Source organism: Serinus canaria, chromosome 15 (genome assembly GCF_022539315.1).
Source record: "Serinus canaria isolate serCan28SL12 chromosome 15, serCan2020, whole genome shotgun sequence".
Taxonomy (NCBI): domain Eukaryota; kingdom Metazoa; phylum Chordata; class Aves; order Passeriformes; family Fringillidae; genus Serinus; species Serinus canaria.
Genome location: NC_066329.1, coordinates 6,375,831 through 6,394,779, shown reverse-complemented (window position 1 = coordinate 6,394,779; position 18,949 = coordinate 6,375,831). Strand labels below are relative to the sequence as shown.

General features: G+C 40.8%; 2 protein-coding genes across 3 annotated transcripts in view; both read right to left on the bottom strand.

Moving 5' to 3' along the window:
• Positions 1-1,843, bottom strand: part of SEPTIN5 (septin 5) — a 42,211-nt gene extending 40,368 nt beyond the window's left edge. The window contains exon 1 of the mRNA XM_030231978.2: positions 1,759-1,843. The gene's annotated coding sequence lies outside the window, so the exon portion shown is untranslated. The remainder of the gene's footprint in view (positions 1-1,758) is intronic.
• Positions 1,844-4,900: 3,057 nt separating this feature from the next.
• Positions 4,901-18,949, bottom strand: part of LOC103818081 (septin-2) — a 33,747-nt gene continuing 19,698 nt past the window's right edge. The window contains exons 11-13 of one of the 2 annotated variants that reach the window (XM_009092345.4): positions 18,867-18,924; positions 12,297-12,390; positions 4,901-5,684 (exon numbers count right to left, since the gene is read on the bottom strand). In XM_009092345.4, coding sequence (XP_009090593.1) covers positions 12,322-12,390; positions 18,867-18,924 — 127 coding nt within the window. In that variant the 3' untranslated portion in view covers positions 4,901-5,684; positions 12,297-12,321. Of the gene's footprint in view, positions 5,688-12,296; positions 12,391-18,866; positions 18,925-18,949 lie in introns of both variants that reach the window. The other variant, XM_018916547.3, reaches the window with a different exon arrangement.

Here is an 18,949-nt window from a genome sequence, read left to right as displayed (position 1 = left end):
CTCTGAGAAGCTCACTTCATTTCCCAATTATTTATTAAAAAACAGCTTTTATAATAATTTTTTTAATCAATTCATACAAGAACTATAGCTTTAGTAAATCCTTTCAATTGTTATCTGCTGTCAGATGCAAGAAGATTGGAAAAAAGTGGCACAGGCAGAAAAATCCATCTCATAAAACTGCTAAATAAAAATCATTTATGCTTTTGCATATTCAGTATAATTTTAACAGATTGCTTTGTGCTCACAGCTTGGTTCCCCCTTTCCATCCACAGGTAACAGGCCTGGCCCAAATCCATAATGAACTGTGCTCTGTCATGCAGGAGCCACGCTACACTCAGCGTAACACACAAGGTTACACACACACTCCTCCACACTGGAGGAAAGCTCTCCTCTGGCCAGCAGGAACTGCACTGGTCTGCACACACGGGCTCTTTGGGGTACAGTTCCAACCCACTTCTGCCTATGCAGTGTGACAAGAGCCTTCAGGAGTTCTGATAATATCTACAACAGACTCCTCTGATCTCTACCTCGCTTCTTCCCCTAGGGAATGCACAGAAAGGAGCCTTATACATAACCCGCTTCCCTCTTCATTTAAAAACATGAACTGTAGAACAGCATGGTTTGGGGGGAATGTCACAAAGCTTCTCCCCACTTCACAGCTTACACTAGATGTTCCACAGTGTCACAACACATTCTTGATTGCTTTTATGCAGAAATAAACCAATAATTAACTGCAATATTCACAAATAACTACAAAATACTAGCAAAATTTCAAGCACCTTGGGAAAAATGCATCTGGTGATCCCATTATCCTATTACCCCTAGATTTTACTTTGTTCTTCTCATCACTGCGATCAGCAGCTCACAAAATGCACAGTGTCAAGTCTGCATTATACAGGGAAACACCATCTCTTGCCATGGCCAGGTGAATAACCAAGCTGCTACAAAGCTAGTTTGCTTTTCTGTGGCCCAAAAAGGCTGTGCAGTACTAGGGTCTTAGCAGGCAAGGTGTTTGCTTCATACAGAATTGGAGCCTCAAAGACTGGACTCAAAGGCAGCTGTAAGCCAGGCTGGGAATGGGTGAGATTCTTCCCATGCACTGCTCTGCTGTGTTAACCATCATCTCCATCCCCACCCCTGTGAGACAGAAAGGCTCTTTCCTTTACAGCACACTTCCCTATGTCATGATGATGGGTACTGAGGAACACACAGGACCCTGATAACCCCTTACCTAAGCATTCAAGCTCTGCAGAGGAAGATTCCTCTTCTTTTCAAACACCCTAAATCCCTCCAAATACCAAACAGACAACAAAAAAACCTGTCGATGTCATCTGATTGCATCACCCCTCCTCTCTCTCCAGGACTCAGAGGCATGTCTCCAAATAGCTGTTAGCTTTGCAAAGCAAAACAGATGTTTCCTAACACCCAAATCCTGGCCGCCTGCGAGGTGCCGATCGGCTGCAGCACCAAGGAGCGGCAGGACCGGGGCTGTGTCTGCGCATCTGTGCTGCGGAGGGGAGAGGGATGCGAGACGTGCTCCCAATATCCAAACGCCTCTGCCAGCCCCGCGCTGCCTTTCTCCATCCGAACCCGCTCGACACACCCAAAGGCAGCGACAAAAAAGAAACCCAAGCCAAAACCCGGGGGGATGCGGCAGGCAAAGCGCCTATTTCCCGGATGAATGCGGCCAAGCGGCCGCTGTGCCCAGGTAGCTGCCGCATCCCCGCGGAGAGCCGAGCCCGGCGGAAGCCCACCTACCTGCTTCTCCTCTGCGAGGCGGCGCGGCCAGGGCGGGATGCCCGCGGGGGGGACCGGCAGCGGGGAGAGAAAAGGAGAGACAGTGAGGCGAGGGGGACGCGCCGGGCCGCGGGGAGGAGCGGCCGCGCGTCCCCGCCGCCTCACCTGGGTTGACCAGCTTGCTCTTGTACCGCATGCCCGTGCTCATGGTGCCTCCCCGGAGCGACAGCCGTGCCCGTGCGTGCGAGGGTGGGTGGGGGACTGAGGGAGTGCGAGCGGCGGGGCCGCCCCGCGCCGCCGCCGAGGGGCCGGGGCCGCCCGGGGCCGCCAATCCCGGGAGCCGAGCCCGCCCCGGGCCCGCCCCCGCCGGGTGACAGCCGGGCCGGGGGCTGCCGGAGCCGGCCAGGGCAGCGGGAGCCGCCGGCCGCAGCACCGGAGCGATCCCCCCTCCGGCCCCGCCCCGAGCCAGCGGCTGGCGAACACAGCCCCGGGCCGGGCAGATGGGCAGGAATAACCCCCGCAGCCACCCGGGCCCGGGCAGGCTACACCTCCCTGAAGGTTTGAACACTATAAAAGGCAGCATTCCCTGCTCTCGAACAGAAACACAGCACCGAGAAGGAGGAATACAGTATTAAAAAAAAAAAAAACAACCAAAAAAAACAAAACCCAAACACAAATGAAATAAATAGGAAACGTGTTTCCAGATTTAGCATCTCAAAATACAGTGGGAAGTCCTGAATCATACTGCAACCATGCTGTGTGAAGTAGGAATGTGTGCTCTGTTTCCATTAAAATTTTTAAAGAGGTTATATGGGAAGTTATTTTAGGTAAAAGCTGTCAGCATAACTCTTTAAGACAAGGCAAGAGAGAACTTAAATGAAAAGCAGCAGTTGCACATGACATGAGAACAACTCATAGAAAACTCAACAGCAGAGAAGAAAAGAGACTGGGATGTGAAGACTAAGAACACCCAGATCCTTCCCCTGACTTCCACGGCTGCAGGGAGGGGTCACGTCTTCACCATTTCAAGGATAGGCAAACTATCTGACCTGAAACTTCAGAATACAGGACAGGATAAGCTTGGCAGGGCGATGGCTGCATAACTAAAAGGCACTGCCCTGCCTGGGAACAAATGCGACACTGATGCCACAATACCAACTGTTCAAATCCTTGCAGTCATCACAGCATTTATCTTGGCATTTCTTCTACCTTCTCATTCAAAACATCCCTCATAACAAAACAAGGAGACACTTCCAAGGCCTGGCAATCCGAGGCACAAGCATTTTAAAACCACATTAGCTCACCCTGAGCTCACTTTTAGCCATTGATTCAAAGCATCAGAAAAAAATGAATCAGGTAATTGTCAGCAAATTTCTTTGGTTTTAAATGCTAGAAAGCCCCAGACCATCAGAGACTCTGCACCGCAATTAAAGGCACCAACGAGCCAATCAGCCTTTCATGAGTTGTTTTATGGTCTGCCACAGTGTTTTAAAACTAATGAGGACTGAAAGGACGGCAGTCAAATGCTCTTTGATCCTTCTGAACAGTCATTAAAAAAGTTACATGTGGGCACTTTGTCCCAGCGCTGGAAAACGTCTGTCTGGAGAAGGCCAGGATGAAATTCAGAGAAAGGGACTTGTCTTGCAAGGCCCTGGTACTGCCAACACCTATGGAAGTTGAAATGCAAAGTCAGAAAGCAGGCTCTAGCCAGTGTCCTCTGTCCAGAGAGCTCCACAGTACAAAGACTTGGCTTAACAACTATATATTCCCCCAGTAAGCTGTTAAGTATTTTAACAAAACCAAGTTGAAATGTAACTGAAAACTAACATCAGTCAAGATCAAAGAAGTGGTAGAAAGCATAAAAAAATAAAACTACATTGAAAGGAAAATACTCACATATGGAATCAGCAGCTCTACAAGCCCTTCTTGGACAATTATTAAAATAGATCTCAAACTTTGAGCCAAAATGCTCCATCTGGAATCCACAAACCCAAAGAAAGCACAGACTATCAATCAGTACTCAGTATCACCAAGCAAAAAGCTTTTCACTGAGGCTTTCTACACAAGACCTGTGACAGTGACTTTAGGTGCCTTGCTTTAAAGAGAGAAAAAACTCCTCTGTTTTTAATAAAATTAAAGACTAGATGCTTTTGAGAATCTACTTCCCCATTGTCCTAGCTGGCTTTGAAAGGCAAAGCTTTCATGCCACCTTTGTTCAGAGAGCTAATCCAGCTTATAACTAAGGTCTCCAACTGAAATCTGGGTTTCTCAGGAGGGGTGTGGCTGTTCAGACTTTCACAAGCACAAACGGACAGCATTTAATTAAGATGGTTGCAAAATATGATGCAAAATCCCAGAAGAAAAACAAGAAATGTGCAAATAACAGCAAACAAATTATGAGAAAAAGTTTGCCATTAAATCTCTCACCTTGGCCCTCTGGACAGACATGGTTAAACTCAAGTCTTCATAAAAATGGCAGAAAATTTGTGTGAATGCAAATCTGTCACTCCATTTCTTCTTTCAACTTCGTTACAGCAGCCATTGAAGTAACAAGGTGAGGTCCATTTTATGCAGTTCAACTCCAAGCAAGCCAAATATGCATCCCAGTAATGCCAATCATTTGTGAATCCTATCCTGATTAAACACTCATTGCTAGACAGCAAAATTAGGGGTAATCATTACATGAAAGACACCCCAGTTTTGTACAGAAGACAAAGTGTCTCAATCCCATATTTGGAAAGTAATTTACACTTGTGCATATATAAAACACACAAGACTACAAAAGCATGCAGAATAGAGCTATAAGTCAGGAACGACATACAGGAAATAACAACATTCATGAACTTATAAAGTAAGTTGTGTGATCAGATTTTCCAAGATATTCATCCACTCAAAGACATCAGTAGGTGCTTAATGAACTTTGGAAAAAAAATAGATGTGAAGTTTTGCTACCTAACTTATAGGTAAAACACTTTTAAAGTCGTTTTGAAATTAAATCAATGCAGTTTGAAGGTATACAAATTTTAGAAAACACCTTCATACCCCAGGGTAAACATCACAACTTCTTTGAATATGCACTGTGCACAATGCCATTACAGCATTTCATACATTAGCTTGAAAAGGCAAAACAAAACAAGAAAAACCACCCCAAATAGAAAATCAATGTTTTCCACATTCATACAATTTATTACAAAACTTCAAAGTAGTGCTATGGTATATATAAAAAATCAGGACATGCCATTGCTCAGCTGACAGATAGAAATGCCTGTGACAAATTTTTACCATCAGTTCTTGAGACCTGAAGCCAAAGCTCCAGAGGCATCCACACGAGTTGTTGGTGTGTGGAGTGTTTATGGTGTGTTAAGGCACGGCGATTTAGAGAAGTCAGCTTTTTCCAATCACTGGTGACTCATCAGTGTACATTTCGTACATTTTCTCATACATCACACAAATGCAAATCACCAGAGATGAAGCTTCAAAAGCAACAAAAGCACAGAGGAAGTTCTGAAAAACTGATACATAATAACCTAAAATGGCAGGTGAAAGTTATAACACTGTGCAAACACACGTACATTTATAGTAAACAGGCCACAAAGTCTTAGCATTAACCACAAAACTGTTCAGAACAACCTAGCAGATAAATGATCAATTCTTTAAACCCACCACAATGACTAGTCCAAACAGTGGTTTGGCAGTTTCTGAATAAAAAGGTACAGGAAGGATAATAAAACCATATTGGTAAGTATGAAGACAGTGTTATGAAAGGAATCAAAAAAGATACACTATAAATTGAATAACAATGATTATATAAAACAAGCAGGTTTACAACACGATCTTCAGACTTTGTGTTTTAATGCAGGTCTTGGTCTGTGGCATCCAGCTTTTGCATTTGAACGTTACCACTCGGGCAAAGAAAAGAGAGCACCCATCCACTAGAGAACCGTATGCTGCTGGGAACAAAAGTGGAAAACAGAGCATTAGAAAGGACAAACTCTTGGCACTGTCAGAGCACTGGGGGCTGCTGGAGCCCCTCTGAGCAAAGCAGCATAATCCAAGGAATGGGGAGTTCCTGCAGCACAGGCACCTGCATTGCAACTAGATCAGCTGAGCAGTTTAGTCCCAAATATTTATCACAAATGTCAAATAAGAGCTTCTAAATGAGAACTTATTTTTAGCTACATAACTTCTTAGGCACCCACACCCCCTCCAGCCTGCAAGAACACGAGGAGAGCGTTACAGCTCCTCTCAACAGTCCTGCACACAGCACATCGACCTTGGCCTGCTCTGTGAAGCATTATTGCAGCTGAGGGAAACAAACCACTCAGCTAAACAGGGCAGGCAGTAGGCAGCAAGCTCAACATCATGCTCCAACACTGCTAAGGTAAAGCTGGAAAGCAGATATTTTTTCAAGTATTCATACAGCAGTGTTCCTGTGGCTGGGGAAAAAAAAAAAAGAGGGATACTGGTCTGTAGTTTCAAAAATAACTATCAGTTGGGTATTTCTACATTTACTTGCCAATCAAAAAGGCTGCTACAAAGAAAGCAGAATCCCAGCTTTCTCTGAAAGCTGGATCCTGCCTAAGAAGTTGTGTCAGATTTGGAACTCAGGGGATACACCTCAAATTCTCCAGTCCCAAAATCCTCATTCCTGACAGAAAAAGTTAGATTAATCTAAATGCTCATCTGGATGGAGAAAATAAAAATATCCTAGAAAACAATGTGTTTCTTTGCCAACTTACTTGTAAAATACACTGTAACACTCATCCAGACTAGAGTGGGGATGAAGAGCAATGTGCTTTGCTCTTTGCCCTTCTCACTGTGGGACTTTGTTCAATACACAATTCCTTCTCATTTTAAGGAGCCCATCACTTCTAATAACAACTGCAACAAGCAAGCTAGCAATAAGGCTTTAAAGCCAGAGTCCATAAACTGCTAAGTAAATTCAAACTCAACCTGTTGTGCTACACTGCTACTTTGAGTTTGAAAGAGAAACTTGGTTTCTGCCACTGCCTGCCCAACTCTAATCTGTTACAGAAGATACCTCAAGAAGAAACTGTAACTCATGTTTCAAACTCACAAAAAGACTGGAATGTCCAATAAACATGAAGGCTTGGATTCTAAGCCCAGCTGTGCATTGATGTTAGCAGCATTAGCTACACAATACCTACATTTTACAAGCTTATAGAACACATTTGGGCAAAGTATGTTTGTGCAATTTTAACATGGGTTCATTTCACTGTTCTTTCTTCCTCATCTCCTTGTAAGGCAATATTTTATGATACAATTAGGTTGATACTATTCTTAACAAGTTTGACCTCCAGCTTTACTAGACCAACCTTACAATGCCCCATGCTCATTTCACCAACACACAGAGTTAACAAATGCCTCCATCTGCAACGTGAGTTCATACCACCATTGAATAAAGAGGATATTTCTCCAGTGGGCCATTAAAACAAAACTCCCTCAATAAGGAGCATAACTAGCAAGTATTACCTACACCTGCACCCTGACCCAGTGGTCACATAGCTCAGAATCCTGTATTTGTGAAGATTTTGAACACCTTGTAAAGGAAATGGGTTTGTCCCCTCAGCTCTTCCAAGACCCCACTACAACACAGGGTGACTTGGCACTTCTGTGTTCACTTCTGAACTCCAAATGAAAGAAATTTGCTTGATAAGCAGCTACATTTTCTCACTCACCTCAATTGTTTTTCTTCAAATAGCACCCATTTTATGATAACTACAGCCCACTGAGTGTCCCATCATCAGCAAGAACTTTGAGACATGGAATCTTTCCAAAAGGCAGAGGAGTACTGGATGACACCAGTGCTCTGCTGTAGGTTTTGACTCATTTTGTCACCACACCCCAAACATTTTGGTTTTCTGGTGTTTCAGTCACCCTCTGCTGACTTCACTGCTTCAAGTTTGTTCCCTTTCCTTTGCTACTCTGTAGCAAGACCTCAGCCTTACCCACAGCAAACATCAGCCCAGTTCACAGTAAATTACAAAACTGGACCTTAAACTGATTACCAATGCTCATCAGTTAAATATGTCAATAGGGGGGATAATCACAGAGTCACATCTACATATCAGGATCCAAGCTCTAGAACTGTCAGAAATGTTCCTCTGTTTCTTTAGGGAAAAGTGGCCCTGACACATTTTCAGGTTCCCCATATTACCTTACAGTTTCCAACAGAAATCTGCTCTCTAAAGGTAAAAAAACTTATGCCAGCCCATCAATGCAGGGCTTGCTGACTTCTCCAGTCAGAGGGGCTGAGGAGAGGTGGACACTGATAGCACTCTCCCGGTCTAGTTTCTAGCCAGAGAAGCACCCACTGGCATTGCCAGGCAGCTGCTACAAATACTACAAATATGCCCAAACATTTTCTGGGCTCTCAATTTCAGCTGCCAAAAAAGCTACAACATCATCTCTACTTCCTCAAATGACATTTCTCATCAGATCAATTCAGCTCGCAGCAGCATCATTTTAGAAGGCTGGTTGCTATGACAGTGCTTTGTGTTGTTCTGTTAAATGATGTCAGTTCATTGGGAGAAAGAAGGAGCTGTTTGGTGTCTTTAGCACTGTTCTTATCAAGAACCAGAACAGTGTTAATGTGCTCAGGAGGCTTTAAAATGCTTGTGGAAATCACAAGCTATACTAATAGAATTTAAAACATCCTACAGATATTTTAAGTGCAAAATGCTTGGGTTTCTTTTTTTTCTGAACATATTTTCCTAACTATAACTACATTTCCAGATGGCTGTATTAGCATTCCACAGCCTGGCTTCTGTTACTGATTTGTCCCAGTATGATCTTGAAACTGAGTGAAGACAGACAAATCAGATTTGTAAAAATAACAAGAGGAAAACAGATTGCAAAGAGATACACTTTGAGAAGCAGAGGAGGAAAGGGAAGAAACATCCACCAATAACCATTTCACTTGGTACAGTTATTCCTGCTTTTCATAATAATTGCTCATCTGAGATGGACAAGTTCAGAAACTAGTAAATATGCTATTGGAGTTACTGCAGGCTTATTTCAAAAGCATTTCATATTTGAGCACCCAAATAAAACTAAATGTGTTTTAGGTTTTGCTACCTTATTCCACCTTCCAGCTTTCTCTTCAATCCTTCATGTCAACTGTCAAATATAAGAACCAATAATCTCCTACACTTCATAGCAGTGTCTTATGTTTCACAAGAAAAAACAAATCTGAGAAAGATCAGCAAAGGGGAGTATATCAAAAGTCAGGGTAAAAAAATTGTAACTGCTTATTCTAAGAATATTCTGGTGTCTAGCTGTGCTCTCATTGCTGCTCCACCTGCACTAGTTGCACACAGAAGCTATTAAATGCTTAGAGGAAAGAGACAAAAGTGTAGGTCAACACACCTTTGTCAGGGCTACACTCAAAAGATCTTAATCACCACAATCTGTTCCCACAGGCTTTTGTCAGAAACTGCAGTTGGAAACAGAAATGACCAGTGTGCCAAAATCATCTTCCTTTCCTACCTCTAACCCAGTCTTCACCAGCATTCATCTTCATTCCCTTTCAGGATTCTACTTCTCCACAGCAAGAAATCTGTCTGCCCTCTTTGGAAACTTTGAATGTATTCCCTGCCTCTAATCTTTGCCTCTGTTACTCCCCTTATTCTCTTACTCCAGTCTTGAAAGTAAAGGAAACTGTTTGAAGTGAATTCTCCCTTTGCTCTTTCCATAAAACCCTTAAAGATGGCCCTATTCAAAAGGGATCAGGCAAACCAGATCTTCCAGTCATCCCATCTGTGTAGCACTTTCTGGGAACACAGACTTGTCAGTCTTTCTGGCAAGAATTTGGGTTTAGCACTTTTTAATCATTATGCAATACTCATCCTAGAAATCCCCAAAGCATTCAGCAATCTCCTCCCCACTCCAGAATACACCTGAAACCAGAAGTGGGTATTTCACATATTTGGGTATTAACAGATTTCATTACCCTGTTGTTTATTCTCCAGCTCTTACTTATGAAGGTCTTCATACCATACCACACCCTACTTCTCCCAAAATACCTGAAAACTGTACTTTATGTAGGGGAAAGTATTTTAAGAGACTTTTGAAGAAAACACAAAAAATAGGCACGTATCCAAAATAAAAATAGTGAAAATATTAATTTTTACATAAACTCTCTGTTTATAAACTCACGTATTTTTCTCAGCACAAAGAAAGGGTGCAAAAGAGCAATGGGAGGAGAGACTGTGCTTTCAGTAGAAGAGGTGATCCTTTAAAGTTCTTGTAAAACTAGAACCTGAGAGATGTTCAAGATAAACTGTGATAGAACAAAAAGATTAATACAAACTACATTTAAATTGTTGGCAGTTTGGCTCTGTTAATCACTGTGTTAATTAAAAGTTTCCTGGTTTCTCTAGAAATAGTGATTTCAATAAAATACAGCAAATATATCTGATGGGAATGGTGGAGGCTGACCTCATCACACCTCCTAAGTTGCAAAGTCAGTTAGCATGAGAGAAACTTCCCCAAGGCTAAGCTCTGAATGAGGATTCCCTTACACATGCTGCCAGGATCACACAGCAACACCCTGCTTTAGGAGGACTGCATCTCCAGCTCTGACTGCATACTGGCCAACAAATTACTCTTTAAAAAAAAAAAAAAATCAATCTATCACTCTCTCACTCAAGGGTAACAAAACCAGAAGTTCCAAAGTCTTTCCTAAAAGCAATCTGTCAAACATGATTTCCACAGCAGCTGCAGAAATGTAGCTTAGCAAATTCCAAAGTAACAGCAGGACCTCTATGTACGAAGATCTCATTCAAATCCCTCTCAAAATCATCCATACTCAAGTATTTCAGCCCAATTAACTTCACCTCAAGATTTAGTTCAAATCACAACAAGATCATGGGAACACTCAGTTAAATCTGCAAAGTCTGCTTACAGAGTGGTCCAAGCTGCACTCCAGACTAGCAGAGTGAGGTATCTACAGAAGAACATTTCCCTAGGACAGACATGGGCATGCCCAGAACTCTGTTTACTTAAGTGACCATGGCTGCAAATTCAGCCTGGGACAAACCATGCTCCAGTTCCTTTTTAAAAAGACCATATCCAGTATTGCCAGAAGCTGTGAAACACAGGGGATCTGGGGCCATTTCTGGCTAACCATTAATGGGAATACTACATCCCATCAGCCCTCAGATACTGATTTCACAGTAAAGCCAGCATCTAGGAACTGAGCAGAGAACTCTGAATATATTTGTACCTCTTGCCATCCTCTGCCCTGCCAACAGCTGTGGACAAGGGCAGATTTATGGAGTGTTTTTCTTATTGAGTATCAGTTTGAAGGTGTCATGTGATTAAACATGATTTCTAAATCCTACAAAGAACTGAGCTCCTTAGCAACAAACCGTAACAATAATTTACACTAAAAAGCTTTCCCACACTAAATAACCATTTCTACAAGTGGTAAGAATTTGGCTACATGACAAGAAAGTCACAGTGAAAACTTGGAACCTTCAATTCTGACTATAGTATTTAGCACTATTGAACAGGCTGCAAAATGCCCAGCTCCTGGCTGGACAATGAGAGCTTTCTGTCAGACACTGCTTTCATGTACACCATGTGGTCAGCCACAAAATTATCCTCAGTGTTTAGATTTCCAACTCTGGGAAAACATATCTTGGTATGGAAGTTGGAAGACATGATGTGAAGACTCCTCCATCTGCAACAGTTGAAACTGTGACTGTAAGAAACCTGAGACTGAATTACTGAATTCCCCTAAAGTACTTCACTCAGAGATAACAGTGCCCATACCAATAAAACCATCAACTTCTGCTTAAGTGAGAATCCAGTGAATAAGTTTATTTCTTAAAGATTTTTTCTTTTTTTTTTTATGTAAACAGGAAGACTGAAGGTTCAAATAAAGGCAACAAAAAAATCTCCTTATTTTAGGCTTGGAATGTTGGCAGCTGACACAAGGTCATAAGGGATAATATAATCCATTTTATTCAAGCTTTACATTCCACAAGACCAGCAATCACAAGTAGAGTATTAAACTGAAGTATTAAGCAACAAGACTTCTCATATCCTTCCATTTTTTGTTCTTGCATTTAAAAGAAAAATTCTACCAGAAGAAAGAATGAATATGTGCTACAGCAAATTTTTTTTCTTCACCCACTCTGACCTCCCCTAATACACCACACATATCATCAAGGGAGTCTGTATTCAGTACACCTGACCAAAATTCTGTCTGGCTCTTTGAGAAAACTGTTAAAAACTCAGCAGCCAACACACCCCAAGACACTCTGCCTTTTGTTTACATATCAAATTAACTTTCTGACCAGCTTGTGCTAGCAGAAGCAAAGCCTGATAATCCAAAAGTAAGGCACTGAAGACAAGGATTTACAGCTGTTAAAAACAGCTGGAAGATAACACTGGCTGATATCTTTTCTAGTCTACTCATGACAACACTTTTTCCTATTAAGTACAGTAAATGCAAGGACAAAGTGCAAAATTAACAATAATGATTGCCAAAATCTTATGTAAGAGGTGAAAACAAGTCAGAAAAGCAATACCTGATGCATCCAGATGCTAAGCACCTTAGTCATCACCAGGCTTCATCCTCATCTGGGCTTGCATCTGGGCAATCATCTCCTGCATGCGACGCAGCTGGAAGAGAAAGACACCCAATGTTCACAACAATTTCATGGGAAGCCCAAAAATCCAAGAATCCTTAAAAAACAAGAACCCAAAAATCTAAGAAACCTTAAAACTTTTTTGTTTCCATGGTAGAACACAGATCCTATTTTTTCTTCAAAACTGGAAATGTTCAATAAATCACAAAAGTGATTACTTCGTTTTCTCCATCTCTCATTCTTCAGTTCAGTACATCTAACTTTCACAAAAGATTTGTAAGAACACTTGTAAGGAAAATTAAGCAATAGAATCCAAATCTTTCAAAGCCAGCTATGCTTGCAGACCTGTGAATTAACATTTAACTGATAATAAGGAAAGCAGGTCCTTTAGGTGTGCACAGAGCTACACCTGAGTGCAGCAGCTTTGTTCTGATACAAGTGCTCAAAGCATAAGATCATGGAGGAACACTCATCCTGTGACTATCAGAGAACTTTGCGCATTTTTAGCAGCAGTACCAGCCAAACATGAAAATAAGATTTAAAAACTATTTCAAAAGAGAAATAGAAAGATGTTTATAAAATTTGGAACGCCAGACTAAACATATTAAGCACCAATATTTTTTACATCTAAACAATTATTTTTCCTGGAAAAAAACTGTTTGCTCAAGGCATTTTCTTATAACACTTAAAAGTTAGTTTTCATTTCATAAAAGGCCACATATAAATAATGCTTTGTTGCTGGTTGTTTATTCTAAACAAAAGAAAATATTATTCAAAACAAATGTTCCTAAGACAGAAGAAAGAACACTAATATGGATTTTCAAACTATATATGCAAATGCCTCTTATTTGCTTTACAAATGACTGGGTACTTCCTTCCAAGTGCAGGTGGGGAAGCTCCACATACAGAACCACAAGAGCCCCATTTTCCAAGGCGGGAAGAAAATGGGCTGCTATTTCCATGCACATTGTATAACCTATGAGTCCACCTCAAACCAGAGATCATGTAAAAGTCTGAGGCTTGTATAGCAATTTCTTTTTTTTTTTTATTTATGTAGAGAAGTGATTTCATTGATTTTCGGGGGAAGCTAACTGAAAAAGCACTCTGTCTAAACAATTATACTCTATTTTCATCCAGTCAACCACATTAACTGTTGTGATGCTTGTTACTCCACCAGGTTCAATACAAAAGAACCTGAGACAAATTCTTGAATATATGCATGTGGTGTTGAGCTGTTGCTTTGTTTTGTTAAAAAAAAATCCATCAAACTGAAAGAAACATCACAGAACAAGAAAAACTAACTGCAAGTGCCCATATCACTTTTTCTTGCCTGCTCTCAGATACAGATTCAGGAAAAAGTAAGAAACAGAAGATTAACTAAAGGGTAAAAAAGATTTCAGCACAGCCAGCAGTACCAGAGCTGCCTAAAACTCACTGGCTTATGCACTTATCCTCTGGCTGCAGCAGCCCAGGGCTCAGGAGAGGCTAATTCAGGTTCCTGTGACTGCTGCAGAGATGCACTCTGACAAAAGAAGATTCACACAGGAACAGCATGAGATACAGCTAAGTCTGTGAGGATTATTATAAACCCATCTACATCTTTCTGCTAAGTACTTAAAACAAAAAGCTTCTGATCAAGAGGATGGCAAAATGTTGCAGGAAAGAGAAAGAAAAAGCAGAAAGTTCCCAAAATGAGTGCTGCATTGATTTCATGATACAAGAAAAAAGAAAAGCTTCAAAGATCAACTTGTAAATATGTAAGACACCTGGTCTTTTGAACTGTCTCTCTGCAGATTTACCATCAGAATAAAACTAGCTTTTTGTAAGCTCTCCTACTTGAGCTTTCCCAAGAGCACTCTGAGCTGAGCCATGAAACATTCCCAAAATAGAAACCATTCAGTAATCACAGGGGGAGATACTGCTGCACACATATTATGGTGATTGCTCAAATGCACAATTCTGCTAATAGCCAACATTATATTTTAAGACTTAAATACAGCACTGAGAATTGCATTTTCTTAACTTTAACTGATGAAAATATGCCCATAGCACAAAATAAATCAGATGCTGCATATGACACAAATACAAGGTAGCACAAAAGCCCCAGGAAACCTCTGCTCTAACATCCAGAGTGTAAAAGATTTTCCTCTTCCCTCCCCACGTGGTGTTTTTGAGACCTACTGGTGAAGTCTCAGTCTTTTCCACTAGGCAAGGAATGGCAAGTTTCTGAAGTTATTTTAGAATAACCCAGTAGAAAACCTTTCAGGCACAAGGCCTGTGAAAAAAATGAGGCACACTGTTGTCAAATTAGGAAAAGGGAATCAAGCTCTATTGTGCTCAAGGAGTAACCATGCCAGTCTCTTCAACAATTCCTCTTTGAGCAGAGGACAGGACACAAGAGCTGCTCCTCCACATTACACTACAAACAAAACCAGCTCTTGTTCACCTTTCTGGACCTACTGAATAGACTGAAAAACCTCTGCTCTTAATAAAGGACAATGTAAATGAATCACACCAAAGACTGAAATTGCTGTCATGTCAACCTCTGCATTCCCTTTGCTGTTGGGGACTGCAAGCATCAAGGGCAGAAGATGACTTTGATCTTGCTCAGCAGAGTCCTCTCACTTGCAAGGGCAGCATTGATATATTTGTGTTCATCCCCTAAAGAACAGATGCTACAACATGACAGCATAGGGCCAATGCACATCATGAGTGGAAGGAAGCTAGGAAACAATGTTTGGAAATCTGTTACAACAAATAATTCCTGTAAATTTTCAGATAACAAAAGAATAAACATAACCTTGGTATAAATGCCCCTTAGTTTACTTATGTCAGGTCTACAATTTAGTTCAAACAATCATGTAACTACTGCAGCAAACCAGAAAGGAAACAAACATTTAAAAGGAGAGCTAAGGTTACAGAGTAAAAAGTGAACCATACATCTGGTTAATAGTCTCCACACCCTTAACAGAAACCACAGACACACAGCTCTGCTGTAGCTACAGAATTTCATCTCAACACCAACAGACACTATTCCTGTTCAAACATGAACAACTTCTCAGCCAACATGCAGATATCACAGGAGGAGAAATATTAAGAAATTAACAGTATTTACCTCCCACTGATATGTTTCCTCTCTACCAAGTCTGATTATTTCTGCCCATGCCTTTACATAAGAAAGGCATAAATGAAGATGCTGCAAGAACAGGGAAGATGGAAAACTGCAGACAGTGGAATTTCTACTGAATGTTCCTGTAAAAGTTCTTTTGATTAAAAATACTTCCAATACCAAAGAACACAAGTAATTTTGTTAACTGAAGACTAGAAAAATATTCCTGATAATTTGGAATTTGGCTACCATTAAGATGTCTTCCATAGGACACATTCACTAAGAACAGAAGTCACTCAAGCCACAGCCATTGAGCTGTGCATGGCTCCTTCAAAAAAACAGCTAAAAACAACAAAAAAAAAAGCAATTGCTCAAAGGAAAATAATAAAAAAAAAAGCTTTTGCATTATAATTCCTCAGAGATTCCCATTGCTAATTGGGGTTTTCTTCTTAGGAAGTTCTCCAGGACTAAGACTGCACCCTTCACAGGGCAAGGCTGAAGCATTCTGCCCCCTTGCACTGAGCAGTAACATCCCACAAAATAAATTAATCTTTAGACCTGTTTTTATTTCCCTCAGGTCTGCAGGTCTTCATCAGCAGTCATGCTGTCTCTTCCTATTGAAGTCTGCCCCTTTTCTCTCAAGACAATGCTCTCCCCAAGCCCAGCAGCAGCAGGCAGGTACCTGCACACACCAGTCCCATCCTCACTCCCCACAGGGCCACTGCTGGCCCCCAGCCTGGCAGCCCCACTGCTGCTCCCCCTCCTGACTCCACACTGACCCAGGGCTCTTCATCTCATCTGCCAAAGGGTTCAGAAAGTGGAAGAACAGAGAGAAAACAAGTTCAACATTGTGTTCATTCTACCATGCACAGCCCACTGCTGACCAACTTCAATGAAAACAGAAGTGTGGAAAGATTTGCCCAACGTCTCAGGGTAGCTCACTAGAGAAACCCAGAGGAGTTTATTCCTTGCTGTTTTCATGTAACCACAGCCCTAACATTTTTCTGGAAGTACTACCTGTCAAAACCTTCAAAGGTTTTTACAAGACGTCTTCAGAGTAGGAAAAACATGGCACAAAACTACAAATTTTAAGTTTGTGCCCACTTACACTACAACATCAAAATAATCTGTTCTGCATCATATTTACAGTAAGGAACAAGAACATCTTTATGTCTATTTTCATTTTCCAGCAAGGTCATCACTTGCAAATCAGCAAAAGCACAACCAGACTAAGCAATAAATCCAATATGACAGATTGGCAATCACAAATTGGCTGAACTGGGGACCACATCCTTTGGCATAATAAAAGACCATTTAGCAAAAGTGATGCCTTGATAAAGATGATCCTGGCACTAGTTCAAGCATTCATTCCTTCCAAGGTTATATAAACCTCAGAAAACTGTAAATAGAACATCAAGCACCGTTACTGATGGGAATGCAGAACAGGAGGGGAAATTGATATTTGTTTTCTCTGTGAAGGCCATGGAATGCAAGCCCATTTCCTCTGTGCCTCTTTCCTCCACAGATTTTTCCCAGTCTGAACCTTAGGGATGATTTGGAGATGAAGTGACTTCATACCAGCTTATCTACAGAAGATTCAGCAAAGCCTCTTGATCTCTTTGGAACAATAGAATGCAGAAGTTAAAAATGTATTTGTTTTTTCAAGTTCTAACCTAATCCCCTGCAACTTCAGCAGCAATTATTCAGAGATGATTAGCCCCAGAGAAAGCTTACAAAGACTGAAAAATTCAAAATTTCATCCCTTTAAGCCATGTTATATAAAAGACACATATATAAATATTACATATTTATATACTGGTCTATTTTGACCACTTTGTCAATGCAGAAATAGAAAAAAAAAGAGAAAAAACCCCCATATATATATATATATATATATATATAGTGTGCATGTCATATCAACAGTTTCCAGGGAAAATATTTATAGGAGACTTTCTTCAGACACAGGTCTTAAAACAAATAGTTCTACAAGGATACCCAAGATTCTACTTAGCTACTAGGCATGTACAATTCACACAGTTCAAATAACAGGAGAAACAGAAAATTCTTTAAGTCTACTTGTCTACTTGGAATCATTAAGGAAAAACAGAAAAACAAACAATCTTTTCAAGAAATGCTCTTGACTTTTCTGAAGCATTCAGTACTGCTGGCTGTCAGCTGATGGGCTCCTGTTGCTTTGCATATGCCCCAGTAAATGGGAGGCAGTTAATTTGTGTACAGAACACTTGCAGAAGTTCCACTCTTGCATGTGCACAGTCATCAAGTGTGCTTATGCAGCTGAAATGAAGTTATACAGTGATAAATATGCAGCTCACTCAATTTCCAGTAACTCATATTATTAACTACTAATTATGGTGATAATCAGCTGCTTCTGTATTTCCTTATAGGAAAATTTTTTCCTATTTATATCAACATGCCAGGGTTAGCCAATAGCTAACCAGGGTCAGCTATTTTTAAATATGGATGCTATAAGGGAAAAAGGAAATGCACAGACCAAAGTAAATTTCAAAAATTTCCATGTATGGGAATCAATTTTCCACCTCAGAAACACACAAAACTGTTTGCAGTTTTTTATTTTTTATTCCAAATCACTGCACATGTGCAATGATCTTTCCTGCAGTTATGGATGTAGATCCAAGCTGAATAGGATAAAAGAAGGATAAAGAGAAAAAACCCACTGTCTTACAATTGGCAGTAAGTTTTCACACTGCAAGTAGTATAAGGACTGGCAGCATACTGCTAGAATTTAAATACCAGGCTAAAAATTTCTGAGTCTCTACAACTTCAACATAAAAATACTAAGTTAAAAGGTTTAGCAATAACTTGGAAACAGAGTGAGAAATGAGAGTTTGACAACACTGATTTCATAAACTGACAGGCACAACAAAAATACTATGATATAAGTCAAGGTTAAGATGAAAAAACACATGTATTAATTATATTATGGGATTTTTAAGACTCAAGAGCCTATTTCTACTCCATAGCCACGAGACATAAGAATAAATTTACTGGTAATGTGCTTGCAGTAAGCACCTGCACATCTGAAATGACATGAGACTGTCAGTCTATCCCACCACAGCACCCAGCATGTACAGCTGACAAGCATAAATTGATTTCAATAGCAAATATCCTTATGGAAAATTAGCACCCAAACAGGAAATGTTAAACATTCTGCCTACAACCAAGAGTGCACACACAACCTCCCATCCACAGTGCAAGTGACTATAAACAAAACACTGCAAGGGCCACTTCTATGGTCAGGTTATGCCTGTCATTTTGCACAACTCCAATCCTACCTGCCACAAGAAGTAACTGATGCAGAAAACTGAAATTGGAACTTAGCATGGTTTATTAAAGAACAAGTTTTAGAAAGCTCCTCTTACCTCAGCCTCTTTCTGCTGGAGGATTCTATCCTTGTCCACCACTTCCTCTTCAACAGGTCTATTGAAGAAAAGAATGCATTGAC